This window comes from Amblyraja radiata, chromosome 18, assembly GCF_010909765.2.
Source record: "Amblyraja radiata isolate CabotCenter1 chromosome 18, sAmbRad1.1.pri, whole genome shotgun sequence".
Taxonomy (NCBI): domain Eukaryota; kingdom Metazoa; phylum Chordata; class Chondrichthyes; order Rajiformes; family Rajidae; genus Amblyraja; species Amblyraja radiata.
Window position 1 is genome coordinate 47,299,039 of NC_045973.1, and position 16,382 is coordinate 47,315,420.

The following is a 16,382-nucleotide window of genomic DNA, read 5'->3' on the forward strand; positions in this document are numbered from 1 at the left end:
CTAACTCACACCATGAGCCGTCTGGCTGATGCGAATCCCTTGCCTTGGTTAACATTACCCTGAAGGGAGATATCAACTTTTTCTAAATAAAATTGATAATAATGTTTTAGATTCTGTTCCTGCCTGTTTTTCCCGGACTCAAGCATATCGTGAAGGGTCTGTGTGCTTTAACGGAGAAATGTAGAAGAGGGAGAAAGGAGTAGAAAAATATACCGTCTGAAGTTGGGGAGGATGCTTGCAAACACCAGAATGGGCTTGTTGGCTGGTGTAATTGTGTGTGGTGTGGTAGTCAGGATTTTAGTTTGTTTTTGGTGGAATAATGAGTAGGAAGTGAGGGGGTGGGTAAGGGGATACGGTCAAAAGTGATAGGAGAAGAATTAGGCCATTTGGCCCATCAGGTCTATTCCACCATTCAATCATGGCTGATCTATCTCTCCCTTCTAACCCCATTCTCCTGCCTTCTCCCCATAACCCCTGACACCCACACTAATCAAGCATCTATCTTTCTCTGCCTTAAAAAAATATTTATTGACTTGGTCTCCACAGCCTTCCGTGGCAAAGAATTCCACAGATTCACCACCTTCTGACTAAATACATTTCTCCACCTCTCCTTCCTAAAGGAATGTCCTTTTATTCTGACACTATGATCTCTGGTCCTAGACTTTGACACTAGTGGAAGCATCCTCTCCACAACCACTCTATCCAAGCCTTATACTATTCAGTATGTTTCAATGAGGTTCCTCCTCATTCTTCTAAACTTCAGTGAGTACAGACCCAGTGCTGTCAAATGCTCATCATATGTTAACCCACTCATTCCTGGGATCATTCCTGTAAACCTCCTCTGGACCCTCTCAAGGGCCAGCACATTCTTCCTCAGATATGGTGCCAAAATTGTTCATAATACTCCAAATTCGGCCTGACCAGAGCCTTATAGAGCCTCAGCATTACATCCCTGTTTTTGTATTCTATCCCTCTGTATTGTTATGAGATTGGGAAGCATGGATTTCTGACATCCATTAAATGCTTCCTTATTCCTTGTTGTCCTCAGCCGGCCAGATTAACGGAAGGAACTCCTCCAACATAAGGCCTCGCCTGAGTTGGCCTGAGACTGGGCCCGATGAGTGGAGGAGAGGCTGCCGGTTGTGGGATCAGAGGTGGGGTGGAAGATGATTGTGTGGGGGTGGATACTGATAAAGTGGGTGGGCTGGGCTAGGCATGCACAAATTGCAGAGGGACAGAGGGGACTTTCCTGGTAAGGGATGGTTTCACAGCTCTGTGAGCTCACAGGCAGCAAGTTAATCCACTTCCCTTTTAGAAATTCAGCCCTTCCCACCTCCTTTCACTTGTCAGGTTTTTTTCCAAGGGAAGTGAACTGACAAGAGTTAAAAAGGGAATCATTGCCAAAATGAGGGCATTCTGCCAGGCTGCTTCTGGCAAACGGATTGGTCACTACCCATCCTTGTTCCACATCCATTAAAAACTGGAAATGGGTGGTTTTGACAAGCAAGGACCCGGTTCGAGGCTGTCTGAATTTTAACTGCTTAACAGCCATCTTTGGAAGTTTATATACATTTCTGTGCAGCTCTGTGTAATAGTAATGTCATCGCTCACAATGTGCATTCCACAGCATTACATTTCTCGATCTAAATATCATAGGACAGTCACACTTCTCAGCGCTACTTTGTCTAATCTATTCCATCTTGTCACATGTAGATTTTGATCCCTCCGTTGGAAAATTTGCCACAACTTCCACCTGGATTGCTGGATCTTCTAGAACAATTACCTCAGTATTCCTATTTCAAGCAGTTATTGCAGGTAAATTAAAATCATAGGTGATTTATTAGAGGTGTGCTGTCTGATTCTTTACAAGGGTGATGATTAAGAAATGCTAAGGTAGCTTTTCGAATGTTTTAAAAATATCTTACGGTTGAATGGTGTCACGAGAAATTCCATTCCTCCTGCAAAATTGATCATCATTTAAAAACATGTACAGAACGTGTGGGACTGGGCCGAGTATTACCTGGAGTCTTTGAGCATGACATGAATATTGACTCGAGCATTGCGACTACACGTGTGTGGGGTACAAGACAATAAACCTTTCTTGTGTTTGGGATGTTTGAGCGCCCTGGAGACGAAAAGACTACAAAAAGTAGTAAACACTGCCCAGTCCATCATCGGCTCAGACCTCCCTTCCATCGAGGGGATCTATTGCAGTCGCTGCCTCAAAAAGGCTGGCAGTATCATCATGGACCCACACCATCCTGGCCACACACTCATCTCCCTGCTACCTTCAGGTCGAAGGTACAGGAGCCTGAAGACTGCAACAACCAGGTTCAGGAATAGCTACTTCCCCACAGCCATCAGGCTATTAAACTTGGTTCGGACAAAACTCTGAACATCAATAGCCCATTATCTGCTATTTGCACTTTATCAGTTTATTTATTCATGTATTTACGTATATAATGGTATATGGACACACTGATCTGTTTTGTAGTCAATGCCTACTATGTTCTGTTGTGCTGAAGCAAAGCAAGAATTTCATTGTCCTATCAGGGACACATGGCAATAATCTTTCTTGACTTGACTTGACTCTTGATGTCCAAGACAAAGGCATAGTATTTATAGGGGACTTGAGAGGAATTGTTTTTTCATGCAGAAAGTGGTTTGAATCTGTGCTGCCTGAGGTGGTGATGGAAGCAGATGTTCATTCAAGAAACATCTGGATAAGTCTTGAATTGCCAACGTGTAGATGGCCATGGATTGAAATCTGGGTAAATGGAATTAGTATAGATGGTGCTACAGTCTTAGTTTAGTTTAGTTACAGTTATGGATGCAGTGGGCCAATGGTCTGTTTCTGTGCTGCACAATTCTGACGCCATATGGAAAACCACACAAAGTTGTGGAAGCCTTTCATCAATTACAAACCAATCATTGAAATGTCCTGAAGATAGACACTAAAAGCTGGAGTAACTCTGCGGGACAGGCAGCATCTCTGAAGAGAAGGAATGGGTGATGTTTCAGTCAAGACCCTTCTTCAGACTGTTTAGGGATAAGGGAAACGGGAGATATAGACGTGATGTGGAGAGATAAGGAACAATGAATGAAAGATTTGCAAAAAAGTAACAATGATAAAGGAACAGGCCATTGTGAGCTGTTTATTGGGTGAAAATGAGAAGCTGGTGTGACTTGGGTGGGGGAGGGATAGAACTAGAGGGAATGCCGGGGCTACCTGAAGTGAGAGAAATCAATATTCATACCACTGGGGTGTAAGCTGCCCAAGCAAAATATGAGATGCTGATCCTCCAATTTGCGTTTAGCCTCATTCTGACAATGGAGGAAACCGAGGACAGAAAGGTCTGTGTAAGAATGGGAAGGAGAATTAAAGTGTCCAGCAACCGGGAGATCAGGTCGGTTCATGCGGACTGAGCGAAGGTGTTCCGCGAAACGATCGCCAAGTCTACGTTTGAACTCGCCGATGTATAAGAGTCCACATCTTGAACAACAGATACAGTAGATGAGGTTGGAGGAGGTGGAAGTAAACCTCTGCCTAACCTGAAAGGACTGTCGGGGTCCCTGGACAGAGCCGAGGGAGGAGGCATAGGGACAGGTGTTGCATCTTCTACAGTTGCAGGGGAGGGTACCTGGGAAGGGGGTGGTTTGGGTGGGAAGGGATGAGTTAACCAGGGAGTTGCAGAGGGAACCTTTTCTGCGGAAAGTGGTGGAGATGGGAAAATGTGGCTCGTGGTGGGATCCAGTTGGAGGTGGCGGAAATTTTGGAGGATTATATGTTGTAAGCGACGGCTGATGGGGTGGAAGGTAAGGACTAGGGGGACTGTGTCTCTGTTGCGACTAGGGTGAGGGGGAGCAAGGGCGGAGCTGCAGGGTACCGAGGAGACACGGTTTATGATGGGAGAGGGGAATCCCCATTCCCTAAAGAATTAGGACATCTTGGATGTTCTAGTATGGCACACTTCATCTTGGGTGCAGACGCGGCGTAGATGGTGGAATTGGGAGTAGGGGATAGAGTCTTTGCAGGAAGCAGGGTGGGAAAAAGTGTAGTCGACATAGTTGTGGGAGTCAATGGATTTGTAATAGATGCCAGTCAATAGTCTATTTCCTGTGATGGAGACTGTGAGATCAAGAAAGGGGAGGGAGTTGTCGGAGATGGTCCAAGTAAATTTGTGTGCAGGATGAAAATTGGTGGTGAAGTTGATGAAGTCCATGAGTTCTACATGGATGCAGGAGGTAGCACCGATGCAGTCATCAATGTAACGGAGATAGAGTTCGGGGAGAGATCCAGTATATGCTTGGAACAGGGCTTGTTCAACGTACCCTACAAAGAGGCAGGCATTGCTGGGGCCCATGCGGGTGCCCATAGCTACGCCTTGGACGGAAGAAGTGGGAGGAGTCAAAAGAGAAGTTGTTGAGGGTAAGGACCAGCTCTGCTAGGTGGAGTAGAGTGTTAGTAGAGGGGAAATTGGATGGTGCTGCGGTTGTGGAAGAAACTGAGGGCTTTAAGGCCTTCCTGGTGGGGGATTGAGGTGTAGAGTGACTGAACATCCATAGTAAAGATGCGGGAGTGAGGGCTCCGTAAGCAGAAGCGAAATGTCCTGCCATGGCTAGAACTCTTAAAGTGACAGAACTGCCGCTAGTTGTATTGGAGATGCCTGGGATGATCTTGTGCAAGTTGTGCATGAACATACATGAGTTTGGGCACATTGCTTCTCTGATGCACGGTATTTAACTTTTATTATGTTATGTGACTGGGTTGCAATGATAATGTTATTAATTTAATTTAACTTAGTGAATTTATTTTAATTTACTGAATTATTATTAAATTCACAATACAATTAAATTCACCTAGTTGTATTAATGAAAAAAATAATACAATTGAGGCAATTTAAGCATGTCCTTCCTCTTTGAGAAAGTCTTGACCAGCAATGGAAACAGCCTCATCCATAATCACTGGGCAAATTCCTGGAATGAGAAACGTCTTACATTGTCAATGGTTAAAAAAGGTTAGACACATAATGCTGGAGTAACTCAGGGGGACAGGCAGCATCTCTGGATAGAAGGAATGGGTGATGTTTTGGGTTGACACCCTTCTTCAGATCTGTATCCTTTAAAGTTTAGAAGAATGAGGGGTTATATCAATTGAACATATAACATCTTAAATGGACATAATAGAGTGGATGATTAGATGTTTACAGTAATGGAAAGGTCTTGAATGAGGAGGCATAGTTACAAAATAAGGGGGCGGTCATTTAAAGTTGAGGTGCACTGGAATTTCTTCTTGGTGAGGGTGCTGAATCCCTGGAATTCTCTCCTCCAGAAGGTTGTAGAGGCTAGAACATTGGGGATATTTATTGAGAAGATAGTTGAATGTTTAAAGGATCAGGGATTCAGAGACTATGGGGAACTGGCACAGAAGGAACTGAGCCCCGGGGAAGATCAAATTGCATTACAGGATGGACTAGAGAGGCCAAGTGGCCTACTCCTGCTCCTATCCATTCCTGCCACAGATGATGTCTCACCTGCTGAGTTACTCCAGCATGTTGCGTATTTTTCAGAATTCCAGCATCTGCAGTTCCTTATGTCCCCTCCTCCTATTTTGTTGTGTTCTTTAAAAGGCAAGCTTGGATTGGAGGGTGGGACGGAATGGGAACTCCATCCAGCACCCAGTGTCAACAACACTTTGTCTGAGAATTCCAGTCTCAAGCTGGACTTGGACATTTGCCTGCAGATAATTAATGCTTAGCTTTCTATTCCCTGCTCGCTCCCCTTTGCATTGCAACTCCTCAAGCACCACTTCCCCAAATGACTCAGAAAGCTGCAAAAATGCTCTTTCCTCTGGGGAGAATCGTATGTACCAATGACCCTCTGATGACTTCTACTTTATGAGACCTTCCTCTGGCACTGTAACGAGCTACATGGCTAAGGAAACAGCATTAAGGCGTGTAAACACGAGGTGCCGTGACACTGAATATAATCCATGCACACCAGTAGCACAGACCTTTGGTGATCTAATGCCTAAGACTGAGTTTGTGACTAAGAATCAGTGACTCTTGAACTTGGAGCTTGAAACTTGGAACATAGCGCATAGAACATAGAACATGGAACATGGAACATATAACATGGAACAGTACAGGAGCTAGACACAAAATGCTGGAGTAATCGGCCTGTCTCACTTAGGCGATTTTTTAGGCAACTACAGGCGACTAGTTTGTTGCCACATGTTCGCCAGTGGTCGGGAGTCGTCTCCTCAGTCGCACAAAAAGTCGTAGCGTCTTTCTGGTCGCCGCTAAATTTTCAACATGTTGAAACATTTTTGGCGACAGTGGGTTTGACGCCAATGAGCGTAGCTTGACATCTCCTGACGTAGGTTCTGTCGTAGGTTGTCGGCAGGATGACGTAGGTTGTCGCCGGTTTTTCGGCGACCTGCTACGACTATGACAGTCGCCGGCAGTTGCCTAAAAAATCGGCAAGTGGGACAGGCCCATTACTCAGCGGGTCAGGCAGCATCTCTGGAGTAAAGGAACAGGTGACGTTTCGAATGGAGACCTTTCTTCAGACTGTAGCATCTGTCCTACACATAGAAGAGTACAGCACAAGGACAGGCCCTTTGGCCCACTATGTCAATGTTGAATTTGATGCCATGTTAAACTAATCTCATCTGCCTGCACATAATCCATAGCCCTCCATTCCCTGCTTTCTTCACTTTGAATTGGAAATGGATTACAAATCCCCAATCACCGCCTCCCCAAGTGATTTGGCCAGTTGCACAAATCAGATACTGGATCTTGGGCAACTGTTGTTGACAAAATTCCTACTTCTGAACAACAGACATTAATCACTGCTTTATATTGTGTTTTTTTTTTTAGCAATACCATCTAATTCATCAGCTGGAATCCTCCAAACAGTACACCATATTAATACCAGAAAATGCAGTACTTGAAGAGTACTACGGAGCAGAGAATATTGAACAGTTGGTATGTGTCCTGTTCTCACCATGGTTCCCTGACATCATATTATTTTCCTCTAAATGGAGTTTGAACTCTTGGCTTCCAAATGCTGTTTAACTTTCGAAATATGTGGTCTAAATATGACTTTAAAGCCAAGCCTCATTTTCTCTGGCACTGAACATTGAGGCATGGGACAACTGGCCCCGGGCATGTGGTCAACTCCAAGTCAATAATATCCTACTCTCTGGTTGACCTCTGGACTACAAGGAGAGTGGTGAGGAGAGAAGATTGAAGGAAAGCAGGGCAATAGTGGCCCAAAGTGGAATTTTACTTCGGAGTCACGTGAGTGACTACATGAAGAACCCGCTTACGACGCATGCGTGTCATTACGCTACACGCATTCGAACTCGTCATTGCTGGAGGAAGGATGTTCCTCCCAAACGGCAGGGGTTGAACCTGCAACAGTAAGGTGAGGGAACGTCGTTTCTTTTACTTACATTTTTTCTTTCTACAGAAGGCTGATGAGAACTGGCTGGGGAGAGTCTGCAGAACTGCAGGAAGCCAGCAACGGCCGGGGCACTGCTATCTCCCTTAAAACGGGAGCCGGAGCCGACTTCAGCTCCAGGAGCACGCCGACAGCGGTGGAGCATGTCTGGAGCAGTCATTTCCGACGACTCGGACTACAGCCCCACGGACCTATACATGGGTACGAGGCGCTGGAAGGAGCGAGAAAGCTGGCGGGGGAGAACCTGCAAAATTGCGGGCAGCCGGCAGCAGCAGCAGCAGCAAACGGCACACTGATCTCCCGTAATGGGAACAGCTGTGCCCGATTTCGCTCCCGACTTCGCTCCCGCGCCGGCCCCGGCCGGTCGGGAGAGGAGCAGCCGCGAGCGACCAGTGCCCGTGTGCATGGGGGTCGGTTTGAGCGGCTGGAGGAGATGGCAAGCAGCCGCGAGCGACCAGTGCCCGTGAGCACCGGGGTCGGTTGGAGCGGCTGCAGCATGACCAGCAGCCGTGAGCGGCCGGTGCCCGTGAGCACCGAGGTCGGTTGTAGCGGCTGCAGCATGCAGGATAAAGAGCAGCCGGGAGCGGCCAGTGCCCGAGAGCATTGGAGCCGGTTGGACCGGCTGCAGGAGCAGTACCCCTTGTGGGGCTGCAGAGTGGAAATACTCCAAAGTGGCAAAGCCACAGTGGGCAACTAATAAGCCCCACAGCAGTACTCCTTGTGGGGCGGCACAGAGTTTCTCACTCATCAGAGGGGAACACCGAGACTCAATCCTGGGCTGACTGCAGAAGCAGCTTCAGGAGCAGCCGTGACGGCCATTGCCCGTGAGCATTGGAGCCAGATGGAGTGGCTTCAGGAACTGCAGCAGGAGCAGTCTCAGGAGTAACGGCTTCAGAAGCAGCCGCAATGGCCAGTGATCTTGTGCATTGGAGCCGGTTGGGTGCCCGGGAGCATCGGGACCAGCTGGAGCAGCTGTTGGAGCATGTAAGTGGCAGCTCCATGAGATGGAGGCTAGTCACAGAAAGGCAGCTAGTAAGTCCTACAGCAGTACCTCTTGTAGGGCTGCACAGTGTTCTCCCTTCTCAGAGGGGAGTATAGGGGGTCAAGTTTGGGCTCCACTTGAACAGGGGAGCAGAACATACCCCTAGTACACTTAGGGTGCGGAAAACCTATGGGAAAACACTTACCATCAGGGAACTGCAAAACTTGAATGTTCCCAGTATCAACCTAAACATGGTAGGGCACGGAATTGAAACGAAAGAATGTTCTAAGTCCTAACAGATGAAAACCTGGAACCTCCCAACCTCCAATATTAAAATTTGGAGGCATCTTATCTTAACAGGGAAAGATCTTCACATCGAGGGAACTCTGGGACACATTAAGGAACGTCTTAAAAACTACTTCCTGAGAAATGTGCTACCCTCATCAGACACCGGCACCTCAACGACCACGGAGGATGCCGAAATAGTAACTAACCTACTAATAGGAACCAGGGAGATTGGTAGTGGATAACAGATCTATCTGTATGCATAGAATTATTCTACCGACACTTAAAATTCAGAAGTACAGGGGCATACCTTAGAATTCTTCATTCCATTATCCTCCAGTTCAGCATGTACCGAACTGAATGTTCATGCTTACAGGGAAAGAAACAACTAAAGCGCATACTGAACTACAGTGCCCATATATTATAGGACTTATGGAGGACATCCACACGAATCACAGGGATTTGTGTCCTAAATATCCTTCTCATAATTTAGAGGTGGTTGCCACTTCATCTTAGATTGACTAATTTGAATACTTCGTACTTTATATTCATTACAAATGGGAACCTTTGGTGCAACTAAGGGATTGATCCTAGGGTACTACATGGCAAGCATGGTATTAAAATACGCTTGCTATATAGGACTCATTGAAGGTGCCCACAGATGTATTTAACAACAGATCGTCTGCGGTCCACCGTTAACACTTTCTTACGGCAAAGTCAGTTCAGCCTTTTGGGATGTTGATTTTATGATGATGTCATATAACATGGCAGTACTTTGCCGTAAGAAAGGGTACAGCCTTTATGGAGGCTTCCAGGGAACTAAACCAGCCATCAGACTGGTAGTAGAATAATTGGCATTAGGGGCTGTGTGACAGCCACATGATATCGGACCTTTACATAATCATAGTACAGAGCGCTACACGTGTCACTCAAGAAATTATGTGGGGGTCATTCTGACAGACTTATGAAACAACCAAACACAATTACCCGTCTATGGAACCACATACTGATGGGCCTTGGATTGGGATGCTACTAATTCCATCTCCAGCTGTGGGGGAGATGGAATGCTCAGGAGGCATCACTACTAACGTTGGGCATATATACCTGGGGAAGTGAGAGCTAGTCATGGCTTTAAGTCAAATTGTTTTGGGTTATATCACCAGTATGTTAATCTACAAATTGACAACACCACCGGAGTAGCATATGTCAACCATATGGGTAGAAACATATCGACACCATTTGACTATCTGGCCAACACTATTTGTGAATTGAATTGAATTGAATCCTTCTTGTCAATCAGACCTTTCGGTCTGAACGAGATGTTGTTGCCTGCAGCCATACATGTAATACTAGCAGCACACAATGGACACGGGCTGGCATCCGCCGCAGTGAGTTCACCGGGTACCTCCACTCTGTGATGCAGGCAATAGTCTTAGAGTCACTGTCTCTATTAATCTGGATTAATAGCGTATCCAGATAGAGATTGGATATCAGCATCCAACTACCAGGGAAACTGAATTTAGTGGCAGACATCAGGTCACGCTAAGTCCAAAAACTCTGTATGGATGTTGGATAAAATATGTATTGCTGGAACAGCTGGTATGGAACACCAGATAACGACCTATTCACATCCATGCTCTTACCAGTTATCAAATTATGTTCTTGGGAGCCAGAACCTGGGGCAGTGGTTCAGATGTATCTTTGCTGATTGGGGGATCATTTATGCATCCCTCCCTTTGCCTCATCAGTCGGTTATTTAGGAAGAAACTATAGACTTCACGTCTCGAATCTTGATATACCTGATTGCCCTACGCAACCGGGGTACTGGTGATATCAACATGGGTCAGAACCATACATCACCACCCATCATAGACCTAACTTACTGGGTCTTCCCGCAACAAGGGGAGTTACCCGTCACTATTATATATTAACCTATTTATTTAGAGTTGAAAGCACCTCTTCTACACCTGGGACCGACGGACCGAATGCGGAATTATTTCAGCGGGTCACAGACTGTCCACCTAAACATCAGTACTTGGTATCATCTAGTAATGGGAAGTACTGTCACAACAATAATCATCACCCACAGATCTATGAACATCCCGTCTGTTCTGGAATTCCTGGCAAGCCTCCATTACGATGAGAGACTTAGTCATAGTGCCATCAACTGCGCCAGAGGTGCTCTGTCAATATACCTGTCGAAGGTACAGAGCGGCATTCTGTTGGGACAAACCCTGGTAAACAAACTCATGAGGGGCATTTTTAAAATTAATCCCCAAGAACCAGGTACTCCCAAATATGGGATGTGAGCATTGTACTGACCATGTTAAGAAACTGGTCTCCAGCTACAGCTCTGTTCCTACGGAAACTGACTATGAAAACAGTCATGCTGATGGTCCTGGTCACGCCACAAGGGTCCAGTCACCACAGAAAACAAGGTTGGACAACATGATTATTTCATCTGGAAATTAAGGTTTACATCAGTGTAATAGTCATACAGAACAGACAGGGGTCAGCAGGCCTAAAAAACAGAATTCAGGGCCTACCCTACAGATGGTCGTCTCTGTATTATAACACACTTACTATCATACTTGAAGTATACTAAGATCATCAGAGGGGAGGAATGTCACTTTAATCAGCTACTAACAGTCATTTAAAACAGTGACAGTCCAGACCATCTCTGGATGGCTAAAACAAGTCCTAAATAGGCTGGAGTGGGAACTAGCATTTCAAATCTCACTCCACCAGGGCTGCAGCTACATTAGCAGCTATGAAGTTGGACGTACCAATGGACCAAATCCTCAAGACAGCAGGATGGCCAACGGAGGAATTTTCCAACAACTTTATAACCAGTCATTGAACCTGAAACATTTACAGAAACAAATTTAAGTTCTGTAATATAATAGACCCATAAATAGGGGCAATAATTGGTGTTCATAATTTTACTGTTGGATTTCAATATCGTATTGATGTCTAATGTTGTTAACTCTACTCTCCCCAAAAATCAAGGCAGATGTGATGCATGGACTCGTTCCACGGCATGAAATCACAGAGCTTTAAAATCTTCACGTAGTCACTCACGTGACTCCGAAGTAAAATAGTAAGATTAAACGAGAACTTACCAGTTTGAAGTTTGATCCTTATTTTATGAGGAGGAACGTTGAGGACTACGTGCCCTCCGCTCCCACCCTTGATCATAGTCTGAACTGGTATCTGTTGTCTAATCTTACTATGTTTAGTCATTATAGTTATCTGTGATTCCACACCGCTGCTTTGAAGAATGACACGCATGCGTCGTAAGCGGGTTCTTCACGTAGTCCTCAACGTTCCTCCTCATAAAATAAGGATCAAACTTCAAACTGGTAAGTTCTCGTTTAATCTTACTATTCTAAACTCTCCCATGAGATGGAAGAACTTACCTTTGCGATTCAGTTAATACCAATTCATTCCGGCCAGATTATGAAAGGCAAAAGTTCTTCTTCATTCTGATTTGATATGCATTTAGAATGGGACTACATTACAAAATGTGGTGATAAAATAATGCTTATCTTGCTGCATTAGCTGGATGTGGTGGTTTTCATTTTATAACCTTGCTCTTCGATGGTGCCTTCGACCTCATTATCTTCCTCCTCCTTGCTACGGTGTAGGTGTGGTTGTCTTCCAGTGTGGTGAGGTGAGGTTAATTAGCTGTGCTGTACAAACCATTGTCCTTCCTTTTACAGGTGAAGTATCATATTATTCCTGGGGAAAAGCTCCTGCCTGATAAAATCAAGGATGGAATTCATAAGGGAACAATGCTGGGATCGTTGTATCAAGTAATATTCTACAGGAGGAAAGGTCAGGTATGGAACGCGCTTTGAATCTGCATGGCAGAAACAGACTCTTTTCCACTGTTACATCAATTGCAGAGGTACGGGATGGTGCAAGGTGGAATTATGGAGTCGTACATCTCTCCACAAATACCATTTTCCTAATACTTTTCCACAGGTCTACATTTTTTTGTCCTTTGGTAGGTACATATACATTTTTTGTCCTTTGGTAGGTACATATACATTTTTTGTCCTTTGGTAGGTACATATACATTTTTCGGTTTTGACAGCTACTGTTGAATCTTCTTCCTTTCATGCTTTTAATTCCTGACAATGACGACTTGTGCTATTAAAAAAATCCTGTTCATCCAGGATCTCGTGTCAGTTATCTTAATGGTCTGACCTTTTCCTGCAATTGCTACTTTAATCCTCGTTGAGGTCGCGGCAGATCATGTGGCAGCCATGGTCCCTAGAGGAGTTATGGATGTTGGTGGTTCTCATTTCATGACCTTGCACTCCTCCAGTGTGCTCTACCCAATGATCTTCCCCCTCCACAGGTGATACACCCATGCTACTGTGTAGATCAAAGCCACTGAGTTATAATTCGCAGTGCGTCACATTCCCTTTGCTACTGGAACTCTGCCAACTTGCTTCACTAACTCCAAACAGCCAGTAGATCAGGACTACAGGACAAACAGGAATACTTAAAGGTTCATCGGTGTTTGGGACTCATTCAGCTGTCAACAAGCCAAAAGTAAATCAGTGCTGTGCCTATGAAACAGGCTTTAAAAGTTGGTTTGCTTCCTGGAGGCATTTTGGCAGTCGGTAAAGATGTGCTAATGCTCAACTAATGCTAACATAAGTCCACAAAGATGCAAATTTGATCCGTGTATTTTCCTATTAAAAAAATCATTAAGATCGAAATGTAATGCCTTCTTTAAGCTTGTTTTGGGCCGGATGTGAATACTTTCTAACAGAGTTCAGTTCTTAATGCTACAATGCATATCTAGATGACGTGATGTGCTCTGGAAATATCTTCTCCTTTAACTGTGCTCTCATTGGGCCTGAGATTACATTAATTGATGTTAGTCCTTTATCGTTTCCTGTTGAGGCCATACTTGCATTTTTGAGCCCCCGGCATTTGTATTTTTTTGTTTGGTTCACAGCTATTAAATCCCTACAGAGAACGCAGCTGTTCTTCAACATGGAGGAGGTTGGTTTTATTCTCCCAGCTGCTTTCTCAGGAGACTGTCTGTGGTTGAGTTGATGTGTTCAATCACTTTTCTTGTATGCAGATGCAAATTGAGGAATAACACTTCAAACAGCGAGTTGCATTACTGCAGTGCTGCAGTCTATTAGCCGATGAACGGCTGCACAATATTTGTGGCTGATGATGATTGAAGTTTTTTGTTACTGTTCCTGAAGAGTGCATCACTTAATGTTTATTACCTGTCCTCAGCTGCTCAGAGAAAATCATTTGGGGACATCTTGCGGAAGTATTAAAAATATTTCTGACATGTTCACCCGTTTCAGCATATCAAAAGTAATCCGGCACGCTAGTTAAGGTTTATTTAAAAAGTATTTACTTGTTCACAGAGAGTGGGCATCATTTTCAAGGACAATATTCCATTATTGCCCATGAGTAGATGCTAGTGAGCTCTCTTCTTGGACCAGTGCATTCCATCTTGTAGCAATGGTGTTGTGAAGCTGGAGTTGCAGGATTGACAATCAGTTACAACGAAGGAACAATGTAGACAATGTTTGGATGAGCGGTGATATGAAGAGAGGCTTGTGGAGCGTGATGCTGCTGTTGTTCTTCTAGATGGCCGATGTTGAGGGTTTGTGGGGTGCTATGACCTTGGTAAATTGCTCCAATGCTTCCTGGAGATGGTATACATCGCAAATCGGTGCATTGCCAGAATATTTAAATGGTGGATGGGACACTAATCTGGTGTATCTTGGATGGTAGACACAAAATGCTAAAGCAACTCAGCGGGACAGGCAGCATCTCTGGAGAGAAGGAATGGGTGACGTTTTGGGGACGTGAGCCTTCTTCAGTCTGTAACGCCACCCATTCCTTCTCACCAGAGATGCTGCCTGTCCCGCTGAGTTGCTACAGCATTTTGTGTCAATCTTATACTTCTCCTAATGTTGTTCTGGTATGACCGACAACACACCTCGTTGATTTGATGCAGTATCTGTTGGAGCGATGGAAATGCTATATTGTGGAGATACCAATTGACGTGGATTACCTTTCAGCGTCTACTGGCCTGTTATTAGGCCAAATTCTAGCCTGTTAGATCCGTTCTGAATCTGTTGCATTTGGGAATTCACCAACTTTTTTTAATCCATCTATAAAATCTGAATAAGGATGCCAAGATATTAGGAGCAGGAGTGGACCACCTGACCTCTCAAGTCTGTTCTGCCAACTAACACTGTGGTTACTGGTCAGGGTGTGACCTTAACTTCACTTTCTCGTGTTCCCATAGTCACCTCACACCACTTTGCTTCTCACATATCTACCTACCTCCGTCTTAAAGATAGTCAAAGATTCTGCTTCTATCGCCCTTTGAGGAAGAGGACAGGAAACGTTCGGAGGGTTATCAGCCAAATGTGAGCAAATAGAACTAGTATAGATGGGACATCATAGATAGTATGGACAAGTTGGGCCGAAAGGCCTGTTTCCATGTTGTACGGCTCTCTGACTCTGAGTTCCAAAGACGTGTGATGCTCTAAGAGAGTATTTCATTTCATATCTTAAATATATGACCTATTATTGTTAGCTGTGATCCTAGTTATAGATTCTCCTAAAAGAGGAAATGTCCTTTCTATATCTACTTTGTCAAGACTACTCTAGGATTTTTCATGATTCACTTAAGTTCTCTCTCTATCCAACCATTCCTCTTAAAGCACCTTGCCCATTCCATTTGTCATCCATAACCATTTTGAACTACTTCCAAAGCATATACATCCTTCCTTAAATAAGGAGAACAATAGCATACACAGCGCTCAAAATAAGATTGCAGCAGTGGCCCATATGTATGAAGCATTTGTATTAAATTCCCTAAACAATAAAATATTTTGTTAGCTTTCCCAATTACTCGCTGTACATGCATAGTAGACTGTTCCAAATCATGAACAAGTACATCCAGATCCGTCTGCAATTCAGAACTGTCTTCATTTCTCACCACTGGGACATACTTTTTTTTAACCTCCAAAATGAATGACTTCACGCTTTCCCACATCATGCTCCATTTGCCAGATCTTTCTTCACTCACTTCAAGGGTTCAAGTGTGTTTATCTGCACCAGATATGAACTGGGACAAGGAAAGTCTTGTTGCCGCTTTGCAGTTACATCAGATGCAACAAGAACAGATACAGTAAATAAATATCAATACAACATATGATCAGATATTTGTCTCCACCCTCTCGTAGCCTTGTTAGGTTCTCTTCGTAGCCTACCTTCCTACCTCTCTCTCTATGTCATTAGTAAATTTACCATTCCTTTCACCCAAGCAATTGATATAAATGGTGTGAGTTTCATTACATCAGAAGAAAGGGAACATTTCTGCCTACAATTTGCTTTGTGTTAGCCAGCCACCCTCTCTCCACACCAATATGTTATCTGCTGCACTGAGATTTTATTTCCGCACTAACGTTTGATGTGGCGGCGTATAAAAGTACCTCTGTGAAATATGAGCGGTGTACATCCATTGATCATCTTTGATCATCACCACATAATACTTTTCAAAGAGCTCCAATAACTTGGTCAGACGTCATTTCCCTTTAAGAATACCGCACTGACTCTGAATTCTGATTACCTTGACTTTTTCTGTGGC

At 44.5% G+C, this 16,382-nt stretch overlaps 1 protein-coding gene across 2 annotated transcripts in view; it reads left to right on the top strand.

Moving 5' to 3' along the window:
- stab1 (stabilin 1) overlaps positions 1 to 16,382 on the top strand; it is a 245,543-nt gene that overhangs the window by 141,881 nt on the left and 87,280 nt on the right. For both annotated transcript variants that reach the window (XM_033037289.1, XM_033037290.1), the window contains exons 32-34: positions 1,714 to 1,815; positions 6,882 to 6,989; positions 12,457 to 12,576. In XM_033037289.1, coding sequence (XP_032893180.1) covers positions 1,714 to 1,815; positions 6,882 to 6,989; positions 12,457 to 12,576 — 330 coding nt within the window. The remainder of the gene's footprint in view (positions 1 to 1,713; positions 1,816 to 6,881; positions 6,990 to 12,456; positions 12,577 to 16,382) is intronic.